Raw genomic sequence first — 26,438 nt, 5'->3', positions numbered from 1 at the left:
TCTGTTAATAGATGGTGTCAGGGTTGGGAGCAAAAGAGACTCAGAGACATTGGGGCACATTTTATCTGTTTTCTTCCCAAACGTGAGAATATGGCCTTGCTGATGCTGAGTGAGTCAGAAACCAGGAGAGTAATGATTATACCAATTCCCCAACATAGAACTTCTTAGAGTCCTAGTGGATGTGTACTGTTGGAAAAGAGATCTAAGTGCTGAATCCAAAAGACTTGTCACCTAACAGACATGTGGCTGTTTTCCCGGATCCAGCTGGCCCAGTTTTCCATGGGATCTAATTCCCTAGTCACCTGAAGCCACTAGGGAATTAGGAACCAGGGAAAAGTGGACACCTGGCTACTCACAGGTTTTGGAGTCCTTGACTAATTGGTTGGGGACCTAATGAGATAGAGTATTGTCTTTTCCCCTCAACTTGTAACTGTGAAAATTCCAGAATCTGGTTTAGGAGAACCTAAAATGCTGCAATAGACTTTTCTTTTCTTAAGGCAATTCTGACTTAAAAACAAACAAACACCTACAAACAAATATAGTTCCAAGAAACTGTGGAAACTGACAAAAATTGCCCACAGTTGAAAATGGGCTCAATTTCTTCCCTAAGTAATAATCATCTGTTGTCTATGAGTAGATGTTGGCATTCTACAACTTATATCCGATGATTAATTATTTAGTTAATATCTACCAAGAAGAGGCCTAATGAAATAGCTTTTAAATTTAGCCAGAAAAAAATAGCACCATTAATGATGGCCTTGACATTCAGCAAAGCCAAATTAAGCAGTCAATCTGATGTTTTATAGACAGTCTGTTATAGAGCCTCACACCCCGTGGATGTTTGATAAGCATTAATTGCCTGGCTGATGATGAACAGCTATACATCTGCCTGTTATAGAAACTGCCATGGTGGGATAAATAAGAGAAGGTTGATTTGAGATGTTCTGTGGGATAGGACCTTGTGAGCACTGTGTGGGTTTTTTTTTTTTTTAATTAACCAGGCTTCATAATTTTCTTTTAATGGAACACGTTCATTAAAAATATAATTCCCTTGCCCAGCCGACGTAGCTCAGTGGTTGGGTGTTGACCTATGAACTAGGAGGTCACAGTTCCATTCCAGGTCAGGGCAGCTGGTCAATGATTTTCTCTCATTGATGTTTCTATCTCCCTCTCCCTCTCCCTTCTTCTCTTAAATCAATAAAAATATATTTTAAAAAATTGGATTCCCTTTGTCAATGCAAGGTAAAGTGGCAGTTAATAGTGGTAGTGGTCAAATGTTATTTCCTTTTTAAATGGAAAGCTGAGAGCCTCTAAATAATCAATGTCACATTCCCTTTTTAAATTATTTGCATCAATGCCAGGGAAATCATTAACATTTCAGGTCAGATGACTGTTATTTTCATTAGTGTGCTGATAATGCACTGTGTTCATTGTAGTGAGTGGAGAATGGGGAACTCTGGTCTGCATTTTATTCTTTCATTTATATGGATTCACTTTTACTGACTATAAATACTATAAATCTAGAAAAATATTTATAAAGTAATAATAATAGCTGACTTTTTATCATTACTCTATGCAGTCATTGTGCTAAGCTCTTCATATGTATTTGTTTCAAGTGTGTGTTGAAAGATTATTTCACATTTTCTGCCACATCTTTTTATGCCTTTGAAATGATAACTTTTACACTGTTCTATTTAAAATCACAATTTTACTCATGCTTATTTAATTGCAGTGATACAGTCAACCATAGCTTCCTCTGAAGGAACAAGAGCACATGTTTGAAGGATAATAAAGCTGATGAAAATTTTAAACGTTTAGAAATGGAGTATTGAGCAAAGACAGATGTTTTATAAAAGAAGGGAAAGACAGCTGATCATGTGACTCTGATGAATTGGTGTAGAGAATTATTGAGGTCTATAGATATGCCTTGTTTCTGTATATCATTTTTATAAAAACTGGTTCAAAATGAATAGTCCACACTGTGGAATGACCCAGCTGCTTGTTGAAGCAATTGCTTTTAATTAGCCCATCTGATGTTGATTGGATTTGGGCCTTGCATGCCTGGATTCCTGAAAGATTGGATTACCAGTTATTCTTCTTATTTAGAGACATGTGATTCTAAAGTGACTTGAGATTTTCATGTCAAATCGTTCTTATCACTTTAAAAATTATATATGTGTATAAACAACTTCATGGGCTTAAAAGAAGTTCTTCATCTAGTTACTTTTGAAAGATATTTGAACTCTCATGGATTATTCTTAAACTCTTTCCCCCCCAATTTTGTACAATGTGGAGACTTTTCGTGTAGTGTGCGTGGACAAACATGTTTGCAAAAGGAGTAACATATGGGACAAACTGAACACTTCATACTAAACTGGCCTGTTCTGCCCGGATCAGGAAGGTTCCAGTGAAGTGGTTGCTTAGTAACTAATGGAATTAGAAGAAACCGTGTTAGCAGGGGCGCTTGCCCTCATCTGTGTGTTTGCCTAGTATTGGGAGAGTGACTCCAGCGCATGTTGCCTGGCTTGCAACTGTTAAACCAAAGTGATGACTAAAATGAAAGATTGAAGAGAGATTCCACAGCTGGACTGGGAGCCTATATGTATAATCTTACACACCATCGCTTCTCGGCCTTTTGGCTAAGATCAAGTGTAATCTTACACACCTTATTTATGTTAGTATGTTGAAGAAAAAGATATTAAGAGAGGACTTTAAAAATAAAGAGTAACTACTGAAATTTGATTGGGGTTAAAATTTTAAGAGTGATTGTTAACTTACATTGGGTTTTAAAGAGTAAAACAATAATTATCTTCATCATTCTTCCAAAAAGTCCTCTATAGAAAAGGGTTAACAGATTTTCTGTGATGGCACCATGGATTCTAGGACAGACACGGCATGTCTTGTGCTTGTCCGTATGCATACTTTATGATGCAGGGCTGGCACATCTGTTGTTATACCCATAACTAGATTCTGACCACTCTCACTTGAGCCTGAATATGGCCTCACAGCTCTCAGGAGGGCTGCAGGCAGTCACTGCCAGCCTTTGAGGGGCAGGCAAGGGACGGCCTTGTCATTCTTTGTGGCAAATCGAAACTACTTAAAAGCTTCTGCCTTCTGAATTCCATTAGAATGGGTATGAGGGATTTGTGACAATAGCAGCTCTGAGTTGGCCATACAAAATTCCTCTTCAGGAAACTATAAAAAAAGAGATGGACCAGGGAAAGTCAAACCAAATACAGTAATTGGGAAAAGGAAGGTGTGATGGATTTACTCCTTCAAAGACCTTATTCTTGAAATCATGGGAGGCAACCAATCGATGTTTCCCTCTCACATCCATGTTTCTCTCTCTCTCTCTTCCTCTCTCTAAAATCAATAATAAAAATGGCTTATCGAATATATTCAGTAAGGAAGAGTAATAGTACCATCCCTAACTATGTTTAAAATATTTAAAGATAAAAGAATGGACTTCTTTACATGGTGGGTAGCAAAATATTGAAATCCCATACCCAAGGGATACAACCATAAGCTAGAAGGTAACAGGAGCACCAGAGGAATGAGTGGAAGCCAAGGGATCAGAGAGGGGGACCCAAGGCTAAAGGCAGATGTGTGAATGCTATTTTCCAGAGTATGTAACAAGTAACAAGGATAAATACCATTTGTGAATAGCCTGACTTCATGATGGGCAACAGGTTTTGGCCTACACACTTACCATATCTTTAGCTAAGAAAACAACAACTTGATTTGTGTCTTTTTCCACTCCATTCTCTCCCAGAAGACCCTAGTGATTGAGGTATGGCCACATTCCTAAAGAGAAATAGGAAAACCATAATCATGCTGCTTTTGAAGGGCTCATTATCACCATGTAGTTAATTTAAGAAGCAACCGTGCCAAGAGCAAAGCTGTGAAATATAACTAGATTTTTTTAAATAAACAAGCTACATGTTTGAAGCTGTTGGGAAAACCAATATGTTTTATAGTTTGTAGTATATAATAGTTTTTTTCTTTATATGGTTAAGGTGAGGGGAAACTGGTATTTTAGCAGTATTAATTTTTGCTGTCTAATTATAATTACAGTAATATAATCTTACTGCTTTCGTTTGTCTTGATATTTTATTCTCTGAGAGGACTACTATACTATTTGAGGAAGAATTAAAACAGCTATAAAAGATATATAAGGGAGAAAAAACCCTCCACCCCAGTCTTTCAGACCATTAAGCTCCCCAAACGGATTGGATTGCTTTTGCATTTGGGAGATCATGAAGGTAAATGATCCAGTTCAACTGTGGTCAGGACCCTTCTCAACTAAATGCTAGTGAATGGGTTATTGTGGTTAATTGAACAGTCTCATTAACTGGGATTTACGACCAATTCTATATGTGACGTATAACCAGAATTCAATAAAGGATAATCACCATTAACACTAAATTGAGCAAAATGTAATCTTGTTGATTCAGAAGTTAGCTCCAGTCTCTGTAATGCCTCATGGCCATTGTAAACATTGCTAATTGTATAACACTGGGCGTATAAAGGAGGAGGAGGATCAGGCTAGATCTGCTGCAATCAATGCAAGTTACTTTTTTTCAATAACTTCCATAAACATTCTTGTTTACTGTTATTTAACTCTCTCATAAAAGATAAGGGTTGCATGTGCTCAAAACAATCCAGTTATTTCACCTGTAAAATCAGTTGGGTTCCTTGTAACTTGGGAATTCACAGTACCTCTTGCCCATGTCTAGTGTTAATTCCAAAGCTACGCATAGGTTACTAAAAAGAACGTATTTCACCAACTTCAAGTGCTTAAAAAAGTCTTATCAGCTGTCATTCTAATTATCTTTGAAGATGTAGACTTTTCATTGGTCAGTTTCGTGGCATAAAGTACCAACCTAAAATTGGTCATAGCTCATCTTGTGACTGCACGACAACTAACGTGACCCAGGGGAACTTAATTCATGGGCTGTGATGTTAGCACTCAATTTGTGTCACTTCTGTGTGAAATATAGGAGAAATGACACACTACAAATCCATAACTCTCTCTGAGGTAGTAGGCACTTAAAGTGGATTGTGGTCTCACAAACTGGGTTTTCAATTAGGAAGATTTGTGGAGGTGGCAGCACATTATCAGCCAAGAGTGAGCTGTGACAAAATTGTAAATCTCAACCCGGCCAAGGCTTTCCCAAAGACAATACAGTGTGAACCAAGGAGGAACCTGTGCAATGCTTTCATATTTGTAGGCAGAACCTTATCCCATGCTTTGGAAGAATGTGGCTTAATAGAGGACATTACCATATGTTCTTAATTTTTCCAAAATGTCTTATCTTTGAACATATTTGTATTTGGCTTATGGTAGATACTCTTTAACTTTAGCTATGTTTTATATTCCACGTTGTAAAACATCTTACATCATGAAAATTCTTTCTTATGTCAAATTATTTTTGTTTATAGCAGTGTAGAGCAGCTGGGCATCATGCACAGATGAATTTTTGAAGAATTTGTCCATTTGTTCATCAATTCATTCACCTGTATTTGCTAGAATCTAGGATCTCCATAGTGAATAAGGAAGGCGTGGAACTCACTTTCATGAAGCTAAGTTTACCTTTTCAAGGAGATCAATGCTAAAACTATAAGATAGCATCCTTGGTCTCCTCACCTCTTTTGCTACCAAAGAGGCTTTGACCTTCCCCATGGGCTCGGGCAGGTCTCCAGACATTGTTTCACAAGCTCGGGCAGCCTAGTCAGCTGGTGTTTCACTCTGTCAGATGGCCAGGTTCTTTCTTACTTTGATGATATCCTGTGAGCCTTTTCCTAATTGAGGTTCCTTGTAAGTTTGTTAAACTCAAGACATTGATCTTGATTTAATAGTTACCTTTTTAAAAAATTAACTAATTTTCTAATTTTTAAAAATTATGGTGCGTTAAGTTTGTAACATTAAATTTCTAAAACTCTATGATATGATACCAGAATGGAAATTACGTGGTTATAGAAATACGGTGATGGTTTTTATGATGGGGTCTGTCCTTAAAGTAGGGTAAGGAATATGGGGTGAAAGTGAAGTGCCGCAGCCAATCGTAGGAATTTTGAGTAGGATTGTCATTAGGAGAGTATTTGAAAGGAATAGATTTTGGCAGAGGGGAGAGGAGAGGGCTGTTTCTTAACTCTTAGTCCAATGGGGATCAAAAGGATGCATGGGGGAGTAGAGTAGGACAATCAGTGTGGATTAGAATAGCAGTTTCTATTTATTAAGCATCTATTATGCATGACTGTACCCAAACCTTAAAGCAACCCTGTGAGGTTGGTATTATCCTCATTTTACAAATAAGGGATCTGAGGTTTAGAGAAGTTAACGAATTAGCCAAGGTCACATGTTCAAGGTAAATTGCCTGGTTGTAGAACTAGGAGTCGAATCAGATGTGTCTTCCTGCACAATCCTGAACATTAAAAAAAAGTTTTCAAAAGGCACTTGTTAGAAATAGATGGGTAACATGTCCATTGTAATGGTCCAAATAATACTGTGTAAATGGACTAAAATTAATAGCCTCTTCCTTCCTCGACAGTCATACCCTATAATAAAGTCCCAGTGACCAATTTGGTGTTCCTTTATTGCTAATGCAAACATATTCAAATATATATGCACATTATTTAAGGGGTTGTTTACTTGCCCCAACTCTACCAGGCCAGGCTTCACGTTCAGTAGCTCACAACCCTCTGTTCTATGCCAATTGCCCTGGTTGCTATTGAAAGACACCTACGAAAGCAAATTCAAAAAACTCCCTTGGCAGCTTGTTCTGTTATTTAACTTCTGCTCTCAGGAACTGTTTTCCATTTCATTAACCCAGATAATTGTTCTGCAGCCTGAGTCATTTCTGTCTTGCTCTGCATATGGGGTTGATGGAGAGCAGCTGGTCACCCTATCAGGTGCAATTTCAACTGACATAGAAAAATCTGAAAAAAGAAATTCGTGTGGGGAATATTAAAACCTGAAACACTAAATTTAATAATAAAAAAAAGACATTGAGCCGAAACCGGTTTGGCTCAGTGGATAGAGCGTCGGCCTGTGGACTGAAAGGTCCCGGGTTCGATCCCGGTCAAGGGCATGTGCCTGGGTTGCGGGCACATCCCCAGTAGGAGATGTGCAGGAGGCAGCTGTTCGATGTTTCTCTCTCATCGATGTTTCTAACTCTCTATCCCTCTCCTTTCCTCTCTGTAAAAAATCAATAAAATATATTTAAAAAAAAAAAAAGACATTGAAAACAACTGAAATTTCTTTCATTTTTTTAAGTGGCTATAAGAAGTCTGAAGCAAATTCAGAATTACACAAATTGAAATAGTTTTTTTTTATTGTGACCTGTACTTTTTAATTTTAAGATTTTAGATCTTCTAGAAATGCATAAGCATAATCCGTTTAACATTAAAGTCAATTTCCTATTAGCATTTTTTATGTATAGCCCACACTTGATTTCCAAGAAACCCCAGAAACTGGTACTTCTAATGTACCGATCATTTTAACTAGAGAATGTATAAAAGAAACTTTATTCTATTTTATTATCACAAAATATAAATTTCATCAAGCGCTTGCCTGTTATCAGGCCATATATCATGTACTGAATACTTTACATATATACTGTCATATAATCTTCAAACAAGTTCATTAGTTCCATTTTTTAGATAAGAAAACTGAGTCAGGTTACATGTTTATCATTCTCACTTACCAGTGATCAAACCCAAAATTGTTTTGTTACAAATTTGCTTTAAACACAAACCAAGGATCATGTGACTTCAAATCCAGTCTTCTTAACCTGCCATACAGTGCCTTAACTGCTGGTGACACCAGTGGGAAGCCAGATCAAGTCACTAACTAACCAGGTTCCCAAATTTACCACATTGACCATTAGCCTTTAACAGATTTTAGAGGATCAATTTAGAAGGTTAAATTTTAAAGGTTAGATTTTACTTATGATAAAGTAAATTTCTGAAAGTTAAATATATTCTTAATTTAAAATGTATAGAATTATGAAAATCAAAATAAATTTATCAAAATTAAAAATTGCTAAAGGTACATATTAATACTTAGAACAAAATATGACATTTTTAAAATTAAAAAGATTTAAGGGGAGCTGAACTCTTACTACATAGAACCATGCATTGTTGTATATTTGTTTTACTTTTGTGAATGAGCCAAATTATAAAACCTGAAGGTACAGTACAAGACTTCTCTCATTCAGACACCAATGACAAGTTTGAGGGGATTCCTAAAACTACTTTCATGTTCAATAATTCGCTGGACAGTCACAGAACTCACTGCAAGTTTTTATACTCGTGGATTTGGCTTATTACAGGGAAAGGACGCAAATTAGAACCAGCCAAGGCAAAAGGCACATAGGGCAGAGGGCAGAAGGGGACCAAATATGGTGCTTCTGGCCATCCGCCTCCTGTGGGGCCGTGTTACCTCCTCTGGCCATGCTGTGCGGCAGTGTGCACAGGAGACTGCCAACCAAGGAAGCTTGCCCGTGCTTGTGGCATCCGAGTTTTTACTGGAGCTCAACTGCAAGCTGCCTATGTGTCTGGCCTTTCATCTCTAGCCTCTCCTGGGACCTCCAGTTCATACCTTTAATCTCCAATTCTGCTGAGGTCAGAACTGATATGGTGTGGCCCCAAACCCATCATAAATCATGTTCCCTAGACTCAGTGGTCAAAGCCCCAGACAGGCAGGATAATCCAAGGGCCTAGAGATCACGCCCCAGAAATCCAGGGCAAAGGCAGACTTCTCATTGGGTAAGGTTAAATCTTCACTACACAGAGTAGTGTATTTCATCATCAGTAGCATAAAATTGAATATTCTCTTTATACCTGTAAAGTCAAACTTGTTAAAGGCTTTTGTGGGGGGCAAGGCAAACCTATGCATTTGTTTAATATGACAAGTTTTTATTTTTTTAATTTCCAAGTTTCCGTTTGACATATTGGTCATTCAGTGGAAGAACTGATGTTTCAGTAAGTTGGCCATTTGGAGAGTTAGTTTAGGGGCATATTGACTCTCACTGAATAACTTTGACAGTGATTCTCAAAATCAAGTGAGCATCAGAGTCACCTGGATGACCCTTACAACACAGATTGCTGGACCGACTCTGAGTTTCTGATTCAGCAGGTCCTGGGACGCCCCCCTTCCCGTCCCCTCCCCCAACCCCTCTCCCTCAGTCCCAAGAATCTGTAACAATTTCCTGGGCTGTACTGATGTTGGCAGCCCAGGAGCCACATTTTGAGAACCACTGGAATAGAGGGTGTGATAATGTAGCAGAAGAGAGGAATGAGCTATGTCATTGAGATGGGGAATAAAGGAAGAACAGTTGAAGACAAGGGTGTGCTTTCCATGTCCTGTTGACAAGTATGTTTAGGAGTGCTGCACATTTCATGAGATCCCAGGATCCAGAGAATGAGTTCAGTGAGTGAGTCTAAACCAGCCGTGGGCAAACTACGGCCCACGGGCCGAATCCGCCCGTTTGAAATGAATAAAACTAAAAAAAAAAAAAAGACTGTACCCTTTTATGTAATGATGTTTACTTTGAATTTATATTAGTTCACACAAACACTTCATCCATGCTTTTGTTCCAGCCCTCCGGTCCAGTTTAAGAACCCATTGTGGCCCTCGAGTCAAAAAGTTTGCCCACCCCTGGTAAACACAGTCACCCCAGAGAAGGGCTGTGGGAGTAAATGAGAGTCTGCGTGTGGGGTGTTCTTTGTGTATTACTGTACCTGCTGAGACAGTGATTTGCGGTGGCTTGTGTCAGCGAAGCTTTGTCAAAGCATTGCAGAAGCCAATATCAGTCTTTAACCTATAAAACTTTTTTCTTTCCTAGTCTCTCTTAGAGTTTGTCTTGTTCCCTTGTTTTTTAAGTCCCATAACTCTCTGTCTCTTCCTTTTTCCCGCCTCAGGCAATGTTCAGTCTTTGTATGGTGGAAAGTGGAGCTGACGAGGTGAATTTGCATGGTGTGACCAGCCTAGGCTTAAAGCAGGCTCTGGAGTTCGCATACACAGGACAGGTATGGTACAAAATGTCATCTAAGAGGCTGAACATGTTAACTGTAGCTAATTAGAGGAGATTCTCCTTGAGGAATGAGATCTCATTATTTTTCTTGTTATGCATCTTGATGTTTAAAAAAATTTTCACATCTTTAATTTTATAGCTACATGATGGAAAGGTAAGTAAAGCAGTATGATTTTAAATAGGACCCAGGGAACATAATATTTTCATCTTAGCTCAGTGGTTTGTTGGTATAACTTTAAAATATCCTAAAGGACTATTATACGGGAGTTTGCAAGATAACTTGAATTCTCATTGCTATCACTGAAGCTCAGTGACTCAATCTTGGCTTTATTGACTTAAAAGCAAGACCAAAAAAAAAAAAACACAAAAAAAACGTAAAGCCTCAAAAGGCTATGTCTAGCATCTTGGCACCCTGTCCTCAAATATCTCAGAGTCAAGGTGTCAAGATTAGAATGTGATGGTTTAAAAGGCAAAATTGTTCATTACTAAAATTGTTATGGGACTAACATGCATCTCCAGAGAACAACAGTCTCTCGCTCTCTCTCTCAAATACAAGAGCCATATTAGTGTGCAGCTATCAGCAAATCAAAATAAAACTGCATAAAGACAATATGAATTCAGATCTCAACCTTTGTGGTTCTTAACTAGTGTTATGTTAGTGAAACAATGATTAGAACACACAAAACCTTTCCTTTATAAGTTGTCTTTAATTGACATATGATTGACATATAACATTGTATTAGATTTAGGTGTACAACATAATTATTTGATGTATGTATATATTGTGAAATGATTACCACAATAAGTTTAGTTAACATCCATCACCACACATAGTTACAATATTTTTCTCTTGTGATGAGGGCTTTTAATTATATTCTCTTAGCATCTTTCAAATACACAATACAGTATTGTTAACTGTAGTTTCCATACTATACATTACATCCCCCAGGGCTTATTTATCTCATAATCAGAAGTTTGTACCTTTGACCCACTTCACCCATTTTGCTCCCTTCCCCCTATTTTTATTTCAGAATTACTTAACTGAATCGATGCAGACACAGACTGGATGTTTATCCTCATTTATAAAGTTTTGTTCTTTAATTCCATGTCATCCAACTTAGGTCTAGTGTCTTCTATGCTAAAATCAGGGCCTCTTCTCTCTCTCTTTTTTTAAAATATATTTTTGTTGATTTCAGAGCGGAAGGGAGAGGGAGAGAGATAGAAACATCAATGATGAGAGAGAATTATTGATTGGCAACCTTCTGCATGCCCCATACTGGGGATCAAGCTCACAACCCAGGCATGTGTCCCAACAGGAAATTGACCTCCTGGTTCATGGGTCAACCCTTAACCACTTTGCCAGCTGGGCAAGGGCCTCTTCTCTTGACAGACTCACATCCTATTGGGAGAAAGAGGAAAATAAAGAATTATATATCCTTACTGTGATGGGAGGTATAATAGAAACAGAACACATGGGGACAAAAGGGAGGGTGTGGTCAACCAGGTCCATCAGTGCAAACCTTCACAGAGAAGGTGGTAGTTGTTAAAGAAAGATGGGCCCTCACTCTTCTACTAAATTTCCTTCTTTGGAGGCATATTAAAGTGTATGATATTGTCCATTCTCTTTGCTGCATTAGTAGAGTTTGAGAAATGTTTTATAGAATAACTGAGGCAACTTGGGCAGCTGAAATGAAAATAGTAGATGTGGATGGGGCGGGGCATCATCCGTCAAGGAGCAAGTACAAAGCAGAGTAGACAGAAGACGGGTAACAAGTTTAGTGTCAGCCCGGCCAGATGTCATGCCTTAGGAAATAAGGGAGACAATTATTGTCCACAGAATTGCCAAAAAATATTCCCAGTGAAGTGAGTAAATAATGTGTTTTATGCTCTTTGGTTTCTTTGATTAAAGAAAGATACCAGCTTGTGTTGTGTATATTTCTCTCTTCACACCTTAATTCCAGTCACACCTGCAATTGCCCATCTCTACAATATGATTGACAACCCACAGCTCAGACTTCACTCGTGTGTAATGGGGATGAAATAGCAAATATTGTGTGTGTGTTTTTTATAAAGCTACCCAAGAAAATAGTTTCTGTACTTAGCTTCATTGACAATGCTTTAAGCTCAGAGGTTATAGGCTACAAAGTATGTTTAAATCATTAGTCAACAAAAGGGCACAAAAATTGCTGGGAAGGTGGAGGTCAAATACACAGGCAAATATAAGTGGATGCCTTGCTGTCTGCCTCGATTGCCTCGTGTTTCTTTCACAACATATATAAACTTAGCCTGCAGCACGAAGGTCTATGAAGTATGAGCTGAAAATAGTATGGGGTGGGGCGGGGGAGCTGACATTCTGGAGGGAAAACACTGCTTGGGAAGAGGGACGAAGTTTGCAGTAGGGTAGCCATATCCTATTTCTTAGAAGTCATTTGCTCATATTCCACTTTTATGAGGAGAAAGAAAGCCAAATGAGAAAAATATATAGTTAGGTATTTGGTATTAGCGCTTTAAAAAAAACACCAAAAAGCAATTCCTAGGGCTAGACCTGGAGTTGCATTTATTCTGCCCAGTGACTCATTGTTGACATGCGCACCCACAGAAGGGTGAGAAGCCTGCAGCACACGTAATAACTCCACTGTTCAGATCAAGTACTGAGGGGGCAGGCAGGGGGCTGGCATTTCATAGGGCACCTCCTGCAAGAGCCAAGGCACTGCCCTGAGCACTTTATGTGTGCTTTTAACCAACCTCGACAGCTCCTGAGAATGCAGTGATCCCATCATAACACGACAAGCCCAGGAAGTTCGGTGAATGACTGAGACCATTCTCCAGTGTATAGTGACCTATGAGTCAAACCCAGTTCTCTTCACCTCAACGCCATTGTTCTCTCTTAATGTGCTATGTCACTAAGAAAATGTTAAGTCATACTTGTTATACTTTGGTGAAGGAGGTGAAGTGTTTAGACATTTTAGAGAGTGGACTCATTTTTAAAATATATATATATATTTTTAGTGATTTCGGAAAGGAGAGGGGGAGAGAGAGAGAAATATCAATAAGAGAGAATCATTGTTTGGCTGCCTCCTCCATGCCCCCTTCTAGAGATGGAGCCCACAACCTGGGTATGCGCCCTGACAGGGAATCAAACCCTGACATCCTGGTTCATAGGTCGGTGCTCAACCACTGAGCCACACTGGCCAGACAAGAGAGTGAACTCTTTGGATGGTTTTCTCAACCTAGGCACCTTTCCAACATCAGTTCACAAGGGCTCTGAGATGCTGCTCTGTACTTTGTATATGATGATTCTTTGCTGCAGAGTGGAGGTTACTATAGTGTTTGTTGGACAATATCTATGGCAGTTTGGTTTCTTAAACACCCAAATGACTTTATCTGTATCATAAAAGACCAAACAAGCAGTGGCTCTCGCGGCAGGCAGGGCAGGGTGCCGGCAGCGTCCGCGGAGCATGCGAAGCGTTGCAGGGTGGCGGACATGGCCCTGATGGCAGGCTAGGCCTAGGGGACCCTACACGTACACGATTTAATCGTGCGCTGGGCCTCTAGTATATAATAAATCTGTCTTCTCTTTGAGACATGGACACAGATGATGGCAAAAGGTGAAATTGGAGTATACTTAGGAAATGTAAAAAGCTGCTTTCTCTTACTATGGAATTGAAATTAACACTAAGCAAAAAATTTGGAATATGGAAGTGTGGATAAATTCATAGTTTTTCAAATTGTTAATTGTTTTTTACTATTGTGAACATTATGCATTAGACTTGTAAAAATCTGGGATAACATTGAATTTCTCTACCTATAGCATTTCTACTGACAGTTGAGTAGACTTTTAGTCAGTTGTAGTAAGCACAGTATAAAATGTAAGTATTTCCAGTGTCTGGAAATTGTTGCTGTCTGGGGAGAGATGTGGCAGTTTAGAGTGGGTGTGATGAATGAATGTCGCCCAGTGTAGCAAGATGTGTGCATGTTCCTCCTACACACTGCTCTAAAGCCTAGCCTTCTGAAAATTGGTCACAGATTTCACCCAGGAGATTTTAAAGAAAAGGTGAACTTTTTCCCTAATGCTAGTTCATCCTCTGAAAATGCATGCACTTTTCTTATCACAGGGCTGAGCAAGCACACACTCTGCCTTTGCACTAATTAGGGACATGCCCTATCTGTGGGCACACCCTGCCTGGGATACAGGTTGAGCAGAGCCCAGGATGTATTGAAGCCCCCATGGTGACTCAGCCATACACAGCAAAGTCAGCCATGGGGGGCAGAGGAGCCAGGCTGCTCCACAGGCCCTGTTCTAAGCTGGCACTGGGAGCTAGGCCGAAAGCAAATGGTGTGATATGAACTGTCACTGGGCAGATCTGCCTTAGGGAGAAAGGTGAACCTAAAAACACCCACAAGCTCTCACTTAACTCTTGTGGGCAAGAGGACCCTGTTACCCTGGCCTCCCTCAATCTCTTCACTTTCCAACTCTGGCCAAGAATTAATTCGTGTTTGAGACCAGTCCTGAGTACAAGAGACACCAGGAAGAAGGGGGCAAAAGGGATTCTGATGGAGATGTGGCCCAGGAGGAGAAATCCTAGACAAGAGGTCAGCAAGCAGAGGTTGCTAAGAAAGCCCAGACCATGAGGAGCAGGTAAACTGAGACCCTTTTATAGAGAGAAGAGCGCTGCTCTGAAAGGGGAAGGACTTCCAACCCCAAAGGACTTGGAATAAGCCTCTAGGAATCAGTTACTGGACCCAAAATGGAAGCCAATAGGACCGAGAACCACAATGAGGTTCACTGTTTAGCACTCTGGCTATGAGGACACCAAGGAAGAGAGACTGTATGCCAAGTACTGTGCTAAATACCTTCCATGTTAAACCTAGTCAGCTTCCCCTTACTTTTCAGAGAACTGTCCTCCTGTTCCACCCCTTATAGCCTGATGGAGAGACTCCAGAAACCCAGTAAAGAGGAACTATGTACCAACTGATAGTGACATTTGTAGTCCCTTTTTAAAAAAAATATATATTTTATTGATTTTTTACAGAGAGGAAGGGAGAGAGATAGAGTCAGAAACATCGATGAGAGAGAAACATCGACCAGCTGCCTCCTGCACATCTCCTACTGGGGGTGTGCCCGCAATCCAGGTACATGCCCTTGACCGGAATCGAACCCGGGACCCTTCAGTCCGCAGGCCGATGCTCCATCCACTGAGCCAAACCGGTTTCGGCTGTAGTCCCTTTAAAGTTTCCCATCTCCAGGGACTGCTAGCTTGGTCAGCCATGAGCAGCTGTGCCGTCTCTGAGCATCTGAAGAAAAACGATTCTTTGGTATCTCTATCCTCTTGCTTTTCTCTTCATTATCCAATTACTCCTTCCACATCATGGAAGAACCAATCTCTGTGGGGACACCCATCCTAATTAGCTTTCCCTGGTTCAGAGAATGCGTTAGCACCATCTCACAGAGCTATTTTGTGTAACCATTAATATTACTGTTTGAAGTCTTTGGAAATGAAAACTTTTTTTTTTAAGCTATAATTTTGGTCATGTAAAAATGCTCATGAAATCCAAAACTAAAGGAAACTGTCCCTTAATTTTCATGGTCTTATAAAGTTTTTCTTCCTGATTCTCAGTTGATTCTCTAATATGTTCCATGTGATTTTTTTGTATCTAGCTCTGATAAGGCAAATACGGTAGCATTCCATTTTGATGATCATTGAAACTGTATTTATTCTCCAGAGCAGAATACTTTCCCTTGGAGACCTGAGCATCAGGCCTGGCTGTAGAGTGACAGGAATCTTGATGAGAACTGTCTTCCCGTGGACCATCCCTTTAGGGATAGATGTGTCAGTTTGCATGGAAAAGGTCCCCATCAGATTTACTTATAAACATAACCTGGTTGGAATAAATGGTTGACATGGAACAAATCTGGGAGAAATTTTTCTTAAATGCTTTTCGTGGGAGCAGTATTAAGATAGTCAGTGGTTTGAACATTTTAGCTGCAGAGTTCTTTCGTCACCTGGCAGTACCTGCAGAAGCCTGGCCAAAAGGCCCCCCACGGCACCTGCACTGTGCCCCAGGCCCTACAGGGAACAGTTTAAAATCTGCATTCTAACTAGGAATATTTAAGTTGTGCAGAAAGGAATCAATTCTCTCCCCTTCTTCTTGTCAGAGATGCGTCAGAGTCCATAGCTGGGTTGTTGACACAGAAAGTTTAAGAGGAATAAAATGAAGGGAGAGAGTTTCAGTTCCACCAGCGACTTTTCACTTTCTTGGATCTTTGAAACTCTACCTTATTTGCCTTTGGAGGTATTTTCTATTTATCAATGGATTTTTGAAACAAACAAGCATGCAGATGTATTTGCTTGCTGTTTGGGGGTGAAGATGTCACACGTTCCCATGCATGGTTTCATAGACAGTGTTGACTGACGACAAAAAACATATGCCAAATGGAATTTTTATGGCTCTCAAAATTCAAATATAATAAGCCTTTGACATAGGTTGGTGGTCAAAAGTGATAAGGATGGATTGGGAACCTAGTCGTTTATTGTGAAAAAATGAAAAGTGATATTTTAGAAGTCCAGGTCCAGACTGACCCCTCAGAAGCTTGCTTTTCTCAGAGGAGGATCCTAAACTAACTCCACGGAGCCCAAAGCCTGTCTGCTCCTCCTGGAGAAGAGCTGATTCAGACCAAGGGCAGTCATGTGGGAGGGGCTCCCACCTATAGACAGGATCTGTTCTAAAGGAGCGTCTACTCCATGCCAGCCTGTTCTCTCTCATTAAATCTGCGTGTGCTGTCTGGTCCCAGTGTACCCGGGGTGTAGTTTATCCTGCAGGAATTAGAAAGCTATCTGCTTAGCACTTCAATGTCTGGAATATCTCTGTGGGAGGAATGTAACTGCGGCCAAACTTCTGACATCAGCTTTCCAATCTGGTAATAAACCCGCTATTTTGGTTAAGATAATGTTTCCTAGAATTTCCCTATTAATCTACAAGGCTCCCAAGCAGGTCCAGAATGACCTGAGAGGGAAAGTAGGGGTGACCGGCTTCGCCATTTACTCTGGTTAGGGGGTGGAGTTCAAGGTTCCCCACAAAGGCAGGGACTTGCGTGGTTTGAACCCCCCCTCCAGCACCGAGGCAGAGTGCTTAGACTTACCTGTACTTTTCCCCAGGTATGGGGCAAGCAGGGAAGAGGGAGAGGCGGGGCTGCAAAGCTGTCAGCTGTCAAACATCCAAAATGGAGTCAGACTCTCTTCCATTAGTCTGGTATTCTGCTTGAGTAATAGTCACATTGTAGCAGATATTTTCCTTTGGGACATTGTGAAAGTCAGTCACTTACTGAAAACAAAATGTATTTGAACAGCATTCTTATAGCATTTATCATCTTTCTTGGCATTAATTCCAGGCCAAGGTGCTTGAGCTCTTGTGAATAGAGCATGCCTACTGGTAACACTGGGAGGGTCTCTGAATATCTGACACACAGTAATAGTAGATGGCAAGGATGGGTGTGGCCCCTGTCTTTTAACTTTATCTTCATTGTATAAAACTCCTTCAAATGAGGAGGATTCGTTGCCCTTCTTTCTCCACTCTCCTTTCAACTCTGTCTATCTCCCAACTCCACCCTACTGCCAGCCTAGGGAATAGGAAGGGGAGTTTTTCCTGTATGCTCTTGATAATGGTTTTATGTCAGAGTAGAGCATTAAACAATCAGTCCTTTCCCAGCTGACATCCCTCAAAGTAGAAACAGCTAATGTCCAGCAACTCAAAATAGAAGGTCAACCCACTTCGGTAATTGGGGGTGGATGTGCACTTGTTTCTCCTGAATGTCTCAGCACCAAGTTCTTTAGCCAAGCATTTTATATTTTATGGTGTCCATGTGGGGTTTTTTCTTTGTTATGTTCGAGGAGCCATTTGCTCAGTAACTCCTGTTTTGGAATACTTCCAAGCATAAATCATTACAATTGTGTTCTTTCTTGATCATTGTAATTTGGGCTGCACTCAAAGTTATTCTCTAAGGAAATTCTTCAGGTGCTCCATCAAATCACCTCTGAGTGGAGGGAGATTGACAGTTTATTTAGTGGAGAATCTTGATTAGATCCCTACTTTTGATAAGAAGATGTGAGCCTCTTTAAGTATATGAACTTTTCCCCTGTTCAGTAACAGAATGATTGTACCTAGCCTCAGCCTGTTTGCTGGAGAGCTCTTACTAAAAGTTCATTTGAGAGAAATTATATACATAATGGATTCCCAGAAGATATGCAGTCTGTCTATCTGACTTGGTGGTTCTCAACCTCATCTATTAGATCTTAATATAAAAAGGCCACCTTTACTATCCTGAAATGAAAGTTTTAGATACTATAACATACTCACACAAATTACCCTATCGATAAGCATGCCTTAATGATATATAAAGAACAATCAGAAGGAAAGAAATTACAATAAAAATAATGTTTATTTCAGTATGTAATGTCTGGACAGAACCCTTTCAGAAGACATAATGAAATAATCACCTATCTACACCTCCAGGTGGAATGGCCATGGGGGCGGGAGAGCAACTGCATACAGATGCAGACTGACACCTGAATGCTTTCCTGGGAACTGAGATACCACAGAGGCATGCCCTAGGGGACATGGTTTTCTAAAATAGTGAACAACTCTTAGTCAAATTACATACAAAACAAAACAGTAGTCTTCTCTTGGTTTTTATTGTGGTAGCACTCCTGGAAATTTTAGTGTGTCTTGACACACACACACAAAATGGTGCTGATATATGAAACAGAGTTAGATTCTGGGCTTAGATTTTTATAAACTGTTTGTACTTATGTGCATGTCCAGCAGGGCATTCAAATGTGCAGGATATAAGGCAATTCTTTGTGGTTTGTCCTACATTTTGCATATCATCTAGCATCCCTGGCTGCTGCCCAATAGATGCCAGTAGTGTCCCCCCTCCTGGGACAACCAAAAATACCTGTACAAATTTCCAAATTGCTCCCTAGAAAGTTGTGCTGCTATCAATAAGAACCACCGCTCAGCTATTCTAAATTTTATACCTGGATCATGGTATAAAATCAAAACAGATGTCTGGGTTTTAAGGTTCTTTTTATTAACTTTTACTTTTTATGCAGTTTTCTATAAAAAATACACTTTTGATGGTATTGAAAGTATAGTCATTCAGTGATATTCTTTGATTTTTAAAATTATTTTTACTCAATTTATTGGAGTGACATTGGTTAATAAAATTATATAGGTTTCAGTTTACAATCCTATAATACATCATCTGTAGATTGTAATCATACCTTTAATGTCAGCAGGGAAATTTCCATTAGATCTCAGGACCTAGGAGAAGCTAGCTAGGATTATTTTAGTATTTTGATATTTTTATATCTTGTATTAGATTTCATGATTCTCTTTTTAGTTTCTATGCTAGGGAGTTTAGGGCCACATTTGTGGTTTACTTTTAATAGTTATGAGTACATATTCATATATATATATATATATGTATATATATGTATATATATATACATATATATATATGTATTTTTTATTTAACTCAAAATACTTATGTTCCTAATTTTTAAATGCTTGCATTTATACCTCAGATTCTTCTCAAAATGAGATAGAGTATGAGTAAATCAATAAAGTAAATAAAGAGATTTGGGACCTCTGTCTGGAAGCTTTTGAAATCCCGGGGGTATTTAAATGTTATTTGTAGCATGAACAAAATGCTACACCCCATTCATTCTGCCTGCAAACATGAAATGTCTCCAAATTCCTAAGTTGTTCCATAAATAAGCCATTTCACCTCCTTCCTAAATTTTTTCCATCCTTATTTTTATCACTAAAAATATGGGACATACAAATGCTATAAAAATAAATTACATTTTTCATCTTTGAAAATGAAAAAAATCACTCAGATATTCACACAAACATAAACAAGAATAAAAGTGAAAAACAATATTCACCAAAATTATCACTTACTTACACATTGTATATTATCTGTCCATTTTTTCCCTGGTATTTTCCCATATTCCTAAGTAATTATATATAGATTTTTTTATTATAATTTACTTCAATTTCTTTTCTGGAATTAGGTAAACATCCATTTATCCACAAATGCATAATATGTAACTAATGGCATGTTATTATAACCCATTTTTTCCTTTTATTTGGATTGTTTTAAATAAATTCATGTACCTGGAATTACTTGATCAAGAGTAATGTGTGTGTGAATTGCCTTCTGAAAGAGTTTTATAATAGCTGCTGTTGGATAATAAGTTTTTTAAACTTATTTCCTTAAAATAGAAGTCTTGAGCCCTCTGCTGGAAGCATTCAGTATCTGTCTGAAGTAGTAGTATATGGCAATTTTACAATTCTAAATAGAAGATTTTTTAAAAGAAAACCAATTGATGGCAAAATTGTGGTTAATTTCAAGATAAAAACATAACTGGCCAAACATAATTTTTAAGAAGATTTATATTTTAAGAAGATATACATTGAATGTCCTAAATTAATTTGTGAATATTTATTTTCTTTGTGTACTTCACAGAAATCATCCATTTGTAGTTTACTCTCAAATTGAGATCCATTAAGTCATCAAGTACTTAGTGAGCACCTACTATGTACTAGTACTTACTAGAAGTTAAGGATGGATTGATGAAAAAAATGCTCAGGGAATGTTTTCTCAGAGTGATTCCAATTGCCAGACCAACACACTATTGCACTTGTTAGAAATGGATTACCAGGGCCCTGAATTATTACTGTGTATGGAGCATAATGAAGTACCCGAGGATATTCAATGCTCCAAAAGTTACACTAGTTCAGATAAGAGAATGAGTAATAGAGCCTTAGTTCTTTGTAGAGTACTACTGGATATTAATGGTATAGTTTTCATAGGAAGAATTACTTTACAGCTTCCTTCCATGAAATGAGGCGTCCCCAGCCAGGTGCTCCTGAACACCCAGTGTCCACCGCTCTCTCAGCATGGACTGCACCACAGTGCAATCATTCCTTTTGGCTCTTTGCTTTTGCCTCTGCTCCGGCACTCATTAGTAGCACAGCAGTGGCCAGCTACACATGAACAATGGCTTCAACCCTATTCATTTTTTCAGAGACCTTCCGTCTTTGGCTGTCAGTATTTTAAGTCATGTTTCTTTCTTCTCTGCTCATGCTAGCATTATAAGAAACTAGGTCTGTGTGGAGAAGCCCAGCTTCATCAGTAAAGCTCTATGGCAGCAGTTCTCAACCTGTGGGTCGTGACCCCTTTGGCGGTCGAGCAACCCTTTCACAGGGGTCACCTAAGACCATCCTGCATATCAGATATTTACATTACGATTCATAACAGTAGCAACATTACAGTTATGAAGTAGCAACGAAAATAATTTTATGGTTGGGTCACAACATGAGGAACTGTATTTAAAGGGCCAGAAGGTTGAGAACCACTGCTCTATGGGATGAAACCTCCTGTGTTCATCACACTTGAAAGAGCACTAGTTATAAAAGTAAGCCTTAATAATTAATGTGGCTTTTTTATAACTGGTAATGACCATCATGTTTCATTGTATTTAATTGCTGGGACCACTTCTTTCTCTTAATGTTAGAAACTATCAAAACTTTGTTCTGCTTTCTCAAATAATGAGGCCATTTTTAAAGGTGATGTAAGTGTATATAATTTATCTTTACATTTTGCTAAATAATATATTTTGTTAATTTAAACATAATGAAGAACACTGTGTTGGACATGACTAGCTGACAGAATGATTAATCTCAGAGCTTTGAAATGCCAAAGTCACATTAATGGAGAAGGAGCTAAAAAAAGAGTAGGGCTTGCTCAGACAATGTGAAGGAACCCAGCTTTTTCATATGAAGAATTATTTGCGATTTCAATGAAGTGAGGCATCCCCAGGCAAGTGCTGTGACAGCACCCTGCGGCGACCACTATCTCAGCATTGATCACACCACAGCTAAGAATTCCATTTGACTTCTTTCTTCCCTCTCTTCTCAGGCACCTAGATAGAGTATTTAATCCTCATCCTTCCACTTGTCCTAAAATAGGAAAGGAAGAACCGATTTCAACAGCAATGTCTATGGACTGGAAAATTCTTTAAGTCACATTAATGGTAAAAACAGAATTATTGCAAGATAGCAAAAATTACCAGATTTTCCTGGTAGTGTAATGTTAGAGTCCTCATCTATTCCAAGGTTTCTTCTTGGCATCTTAGAGAAGGCTAGGCTATGCTTCTGCAACTTGCCTGTAACCTTAGAAATTTTACATAAACCAAATGACCTTGTGTAAACATGTGAAGGAAGATAATAGAATCTCAAAGTGATATCTACTCCTTTCTTTTTTTAAAAAAACTATGTTTTTTATTGATAACTTTTTTTTTTTAAGAGAGAGGAAGGGAGAGGGAGAGGGAGATAGAAACATCAATGATGAGAATGGAGCCCGCAACCAGGGCATATGTCCTGACCAGGAATCAAACCCCAATCTCCTGGTTCATGGGTTGATGTTCAACCACTGAGCTATACTGTACATATTTTGGCTAGGCTACACCATTCACTGGCCAGGCTACACCATTCTTTTTCTTTACTAGGATATTTTAATTATTATTTTATCTTTGTGGTTTTTAACAGTCTTTAAAATATTCTGAAAATCAAATCTGGTTTTCTCTTTTTTTCATATTCTAATGAATTGAATATAAGTTAGTCCTTTTTTTTTTTTAAGAAAAGCAAATAATGTATTGGCTGCAGCAAAAACTCACTTAGAATAGGGAAACAAGGAAGGGAATGGAAGTAACAGGAGAGCCTAGGCTGGGCTGCTTCATCCCACTGGGAAGTCAGAGAAGAGGGGGCCCTGGTTACAAGTCTCATGGGGTCCCTTAGAGGTTAAGGGATATGTGCCTGTAGGGGAAGAAAAGGGAGAAGGATGTGGCTCAAAGTAGTACTTTTAAACATTTGATTTTGAATCTTTTAGAGTCAAAATTTGTACAAGTGTTCTTACTGTGTTTGGAAGGAAGCCCCCTAGAAAAATTTGTTAATTAAGGGCTCAATTATCAAATCACAAATGTATTATATACAACACAACCCAATGGTTACCTTTGTGTGGATACATTATTACAATGATTAGTTGAAATGTCTAAGTGTCCCTTCATTTAGCACCTTCAATTAGATAGTCCTTGATGAGGATTAGCATGTGACCAGGCTCCCCTATGAAGGCTTTTGACATCTTTTTTTTTGTATCCAAAATGTGTTTACTGGGATGTTCCCCACTCATCTTGATTCGAGGTGCTTTTAGTGCTGCTTCCTTCTGAAGGATCATCCTTCTGTAAGCCTTGCTTTCCTCCTGGTGGCTGAAAAGAACAGTGGAGCAATCAACACACAACACCACCGTTTGCGCCTGGCTAAAGACGGTGGTGATTTTATAGCATCCTGGGCACTTCACATCCATGAAGTAGGAATTGGGGCTCTGCACCGGGCGCTCCTTCTTGTGTTTCCTCTTCTCTTCTTCTGGAGAGGGATGAGATCCTTAGCGAGAGGCAGGTTATCGTGGGGAGGTCGTCACTGCTGGAAAAGCACTTTTGACATCTTTTAACATTTCTTTCAGGGACTGTAGTTTTCAAACCTGTGAACTTTACTAAATAATTCTAGTAGGTTCTCTTCCAGGATGTACAACAGCCATGAACATAAAATAGGATAGACCCTGCCATTCAGCTCTCATAGGTAAAACATGAGATAAGATACACACACATAATTCATTCAGGGCAAAAACACATAGCTGCATGAAAAAGAAACATAATAGTTAGCATTTATTGCAGATTTACCATCGTAGAAACAGTGTTATGAGCCGTAGTCTACACTCTGACTGCCTACACAACATCCATTTCCTCTTTTTTCTTTGTACAGAGCTCCAATTAGATTGGAGACAGTAGTGCTTCTAGCCATAAAACGTCAACTTCCTGCGTTCTTTTACAGCTATGGTAGTCACATGGCCTAGACCTGGCAAGTGAAATGTAAATGGGAGTCTATGTGGCAGTGGTTGTAGGAAACCTGTTGTTTTCTGATAAGTAATGACAGACTTAGCTGGCACGAGGTTTTTGTTTTATTGCCTCCTCTTTTCTTTCTGATCTGAATGGAGATGCAATGTCTAGAGATATGGCAGCTATTTTGTTGCCATGAAACCATAGGCTAAGATTAGCCACATAGGAAAATACAAGGCGCTTGGTTTGTTTGCACGCCGGGCTGCCTAATCAAGTATTGTGGAAAAAATAAAACCCATATTTGTTTAAGCCGTTTTGTTGACACAAAGCCATACACAGCAGTAGTGATACAAAGCATTTTCTCAGTTCCTGAAACAATCTTTTGAGATAGGTATTGTTTTCATTGTACTGGGCACATAGAATTGAATCATTTTCCCAATCTCATTATGCCAGTAAGTATAGGAGCCAGGATTTAAAGCCAGGCAGAGTGACCTAGAGCCCATGGGCTTAGTTCAATGTCTGTGGTAGTTTGTAGTCCCAGGAGATTAATCCCAGCTGGAGGTTGCAGGGAGGGAAAACCTTGAAAAGCTTTGTATGGGAGGTGGACTTAGAGTTGAATCTTGAAGACTGGGTAGGGTTTTGACATATGGATATTGAAGAAGTTAGGATGAAGATTATCAAGGTGGAGAAAAAGGTATTGCCTGAGTGTGAACAGTGGACTATTGGCTTTAGCAGAGGGACCTAAGGATGCAGAATTGTAATTAAGTTGTAAAAAGTGGGTTGGGGTCACATCATGAGAGTTTCTACTAGTAAATACAAGGACAGAAAGTTTGAACTACATTCAAATATTGGGACCTGATTTATGGAAAACTACTGAATTCTAATCAGTATTGCTTAAATCAAGCATTTCAACAGAAATATTTATGAACATTTCTCAAGTGATAGAAACATTTTAAAAGTAGATTTCATATGTTTTATTATCCTTACTTGATTAATTTTCTTTCCTAAAAATAAACTTAAGGTGTCAGTGGTAGAGGTGCTGTACCTGAATAATTGATAAAATTCTCTTGCTTTAAACATAGGCGCCACCTTGTGGATAAAAATATCCTTAGTGTAATAGCTTAGAAACAAAAATTACATTCATAGCAGTTTCTCATAGCTAGATCTTATGGTTCATGTTCTGTTTACAGAATTCTCTTGAAGAGCTTTATGCAAAGGGTTTTATGTGTCTTGAATATATGATCATTTAAAATTTATTTATTCAGTTATATTTAATTTACTTGATGGTTTATAAATTCAAAATTGTGATAATTTGACTTTTTGCTTTACTATACAGAAAAAAAATCCCAAATAAACAAAATATTAAAAAGAGGGGAAATGTGCTCATTTATTCTCATAAATAATATTATGCCACCTTTAATTTGCAGCTGAAGAGTACTTACAGAAGTGCTTGTGTTCCTGTGTGCAGTTGTGTGTTTGGTAAAGACCTTAGCTGTCTAGCTTTAACATGTTCAATTCCTTCAGGCTACTCTTTCCACAAACCCAGAAGTAATCAATTTAAAAGTTTCCTGAAGGGCCCTAGCCGGTTTGGCTCAGTGGATAGAGCATCAGCCTACAGACTGAAGGGTCCCGGAATGGATTCCGGACAAGGGCACATGCCCGGGCTGCGGGCTTGATCCCCTATAGGAGGCGTGCAGGAGGCAGTCAGTCAATGATTCCCTCTCATCATGATGTTTCTATCTTTCCCTCTTCCTTCTTCTCTGAAATCAATAAAAATACATTACAAAAAATAAAAAAATAAAAGTTTCCTAAAGCAAGAAATGAGGAAGATAGCTTTGAAGACATGAGATATAAAATTTTTTGAAGATGCTGACTTACTGTTCATAAGGGAGGAGGAAAAGGTCACCCTATGACTTCTCATGACGATTCAAGAAAATCCCTCCCATCTGTCCTGCATTAAGTGCCAGACTAGATGCTGATGGACTTTTGTTTCTGAAAGATCTCAAAGTGACCCACATAGGCTTTGCAGGACTGGAACTTAGCTTCCTCAGTTGTCCTCCATACATGGGCATGTTTGAGACTCCTTCCTTCTGCAGGAGGCTCTTCCTCAGCCAATTATCCTAGGCAGGTGACAGACAAATTCACAATACTGTGAATTGTGAGGATATCGAACCATTGTATTCCTGCCCAAACACAGATTCTCTGGAAAAATACATCAGAACAAACCAGTCACCAAAGATCAACAAAGTTGAATTGAAAAGACTCTAGTGCAACTGGCGCTTGCAAACGCTGGTTCTGTTTCCATCAGTGAGACCCAGCTTTCCTGGTAGGTTTTTTGTTTTTTTCAAAGTGGGTTCTTTAAAAGCACCTAGGAATTTTCTGTGATACAGTGTCTTTTAGAAAAACTTACGTTATAATGAGAGAGAGAAAAACAACAACTACA

At 38.9% G+C, this 26,438-nt stretch overlaps 1 protein-coding gene and 1 pseudogene across 6 annotated transcripts in view; one reads left to right on the top strand and one right to left on the bottom strand.

Moving 5' to 3' along the window:
* KLHL32 (kelch like family member 32) overlaps positions 1–26,438 on the top strand; it is a 179,751-nt gene that overhangs the window by 61,736 nt on the left and 91,577 nt on the right. For 4 of the 6 annotated variants that reach the window (XM_070418052.1, XM_070418050.1, XM_070418051.1 and 1 more), the window contains one exon: positions 9,925–10,032. The exons of the other annotated variants lie outside the window; for them this stretch is intronic. In XM_070418052.1, coding sequence (XP_070274153.1) covers positions 9,925–10,032 — 108 coding nt within the window. The remainder of the gene's footprint in view (positions 1–9,924; positions 10,033–26,438) is intronic. 6 annotated transcript variants of the gene reach the window in all.
* Positions 23,310–23,466, bottom strand: LOC139013112 (small ribosomal subunit protein eS27-like; annotated as a pseudogene).

The sequence above is a fragment of the Myotis yumanensis genome, unplaced genomic scaffold (genome assembly GCF_028538775.1).
Source record: "Myotis yumanensis isolate MYYU_CA2020_CCGP unplaced genomic scaffold, mMyoYum1.0.hap1 SCAF_6, whole genome shotgun sequence".
Classification (NCBI taxonomy): Eukaryota; Metazoa; Chordata; class Mammalia; order Chiroptera; family Vespertilionidae; genus Myotis; species Myotis yumanensis.
Note: the sequence above shows the minus strand (reverse complement) of the source record. Positions and strands in the feature narration are given on the sequence as shown.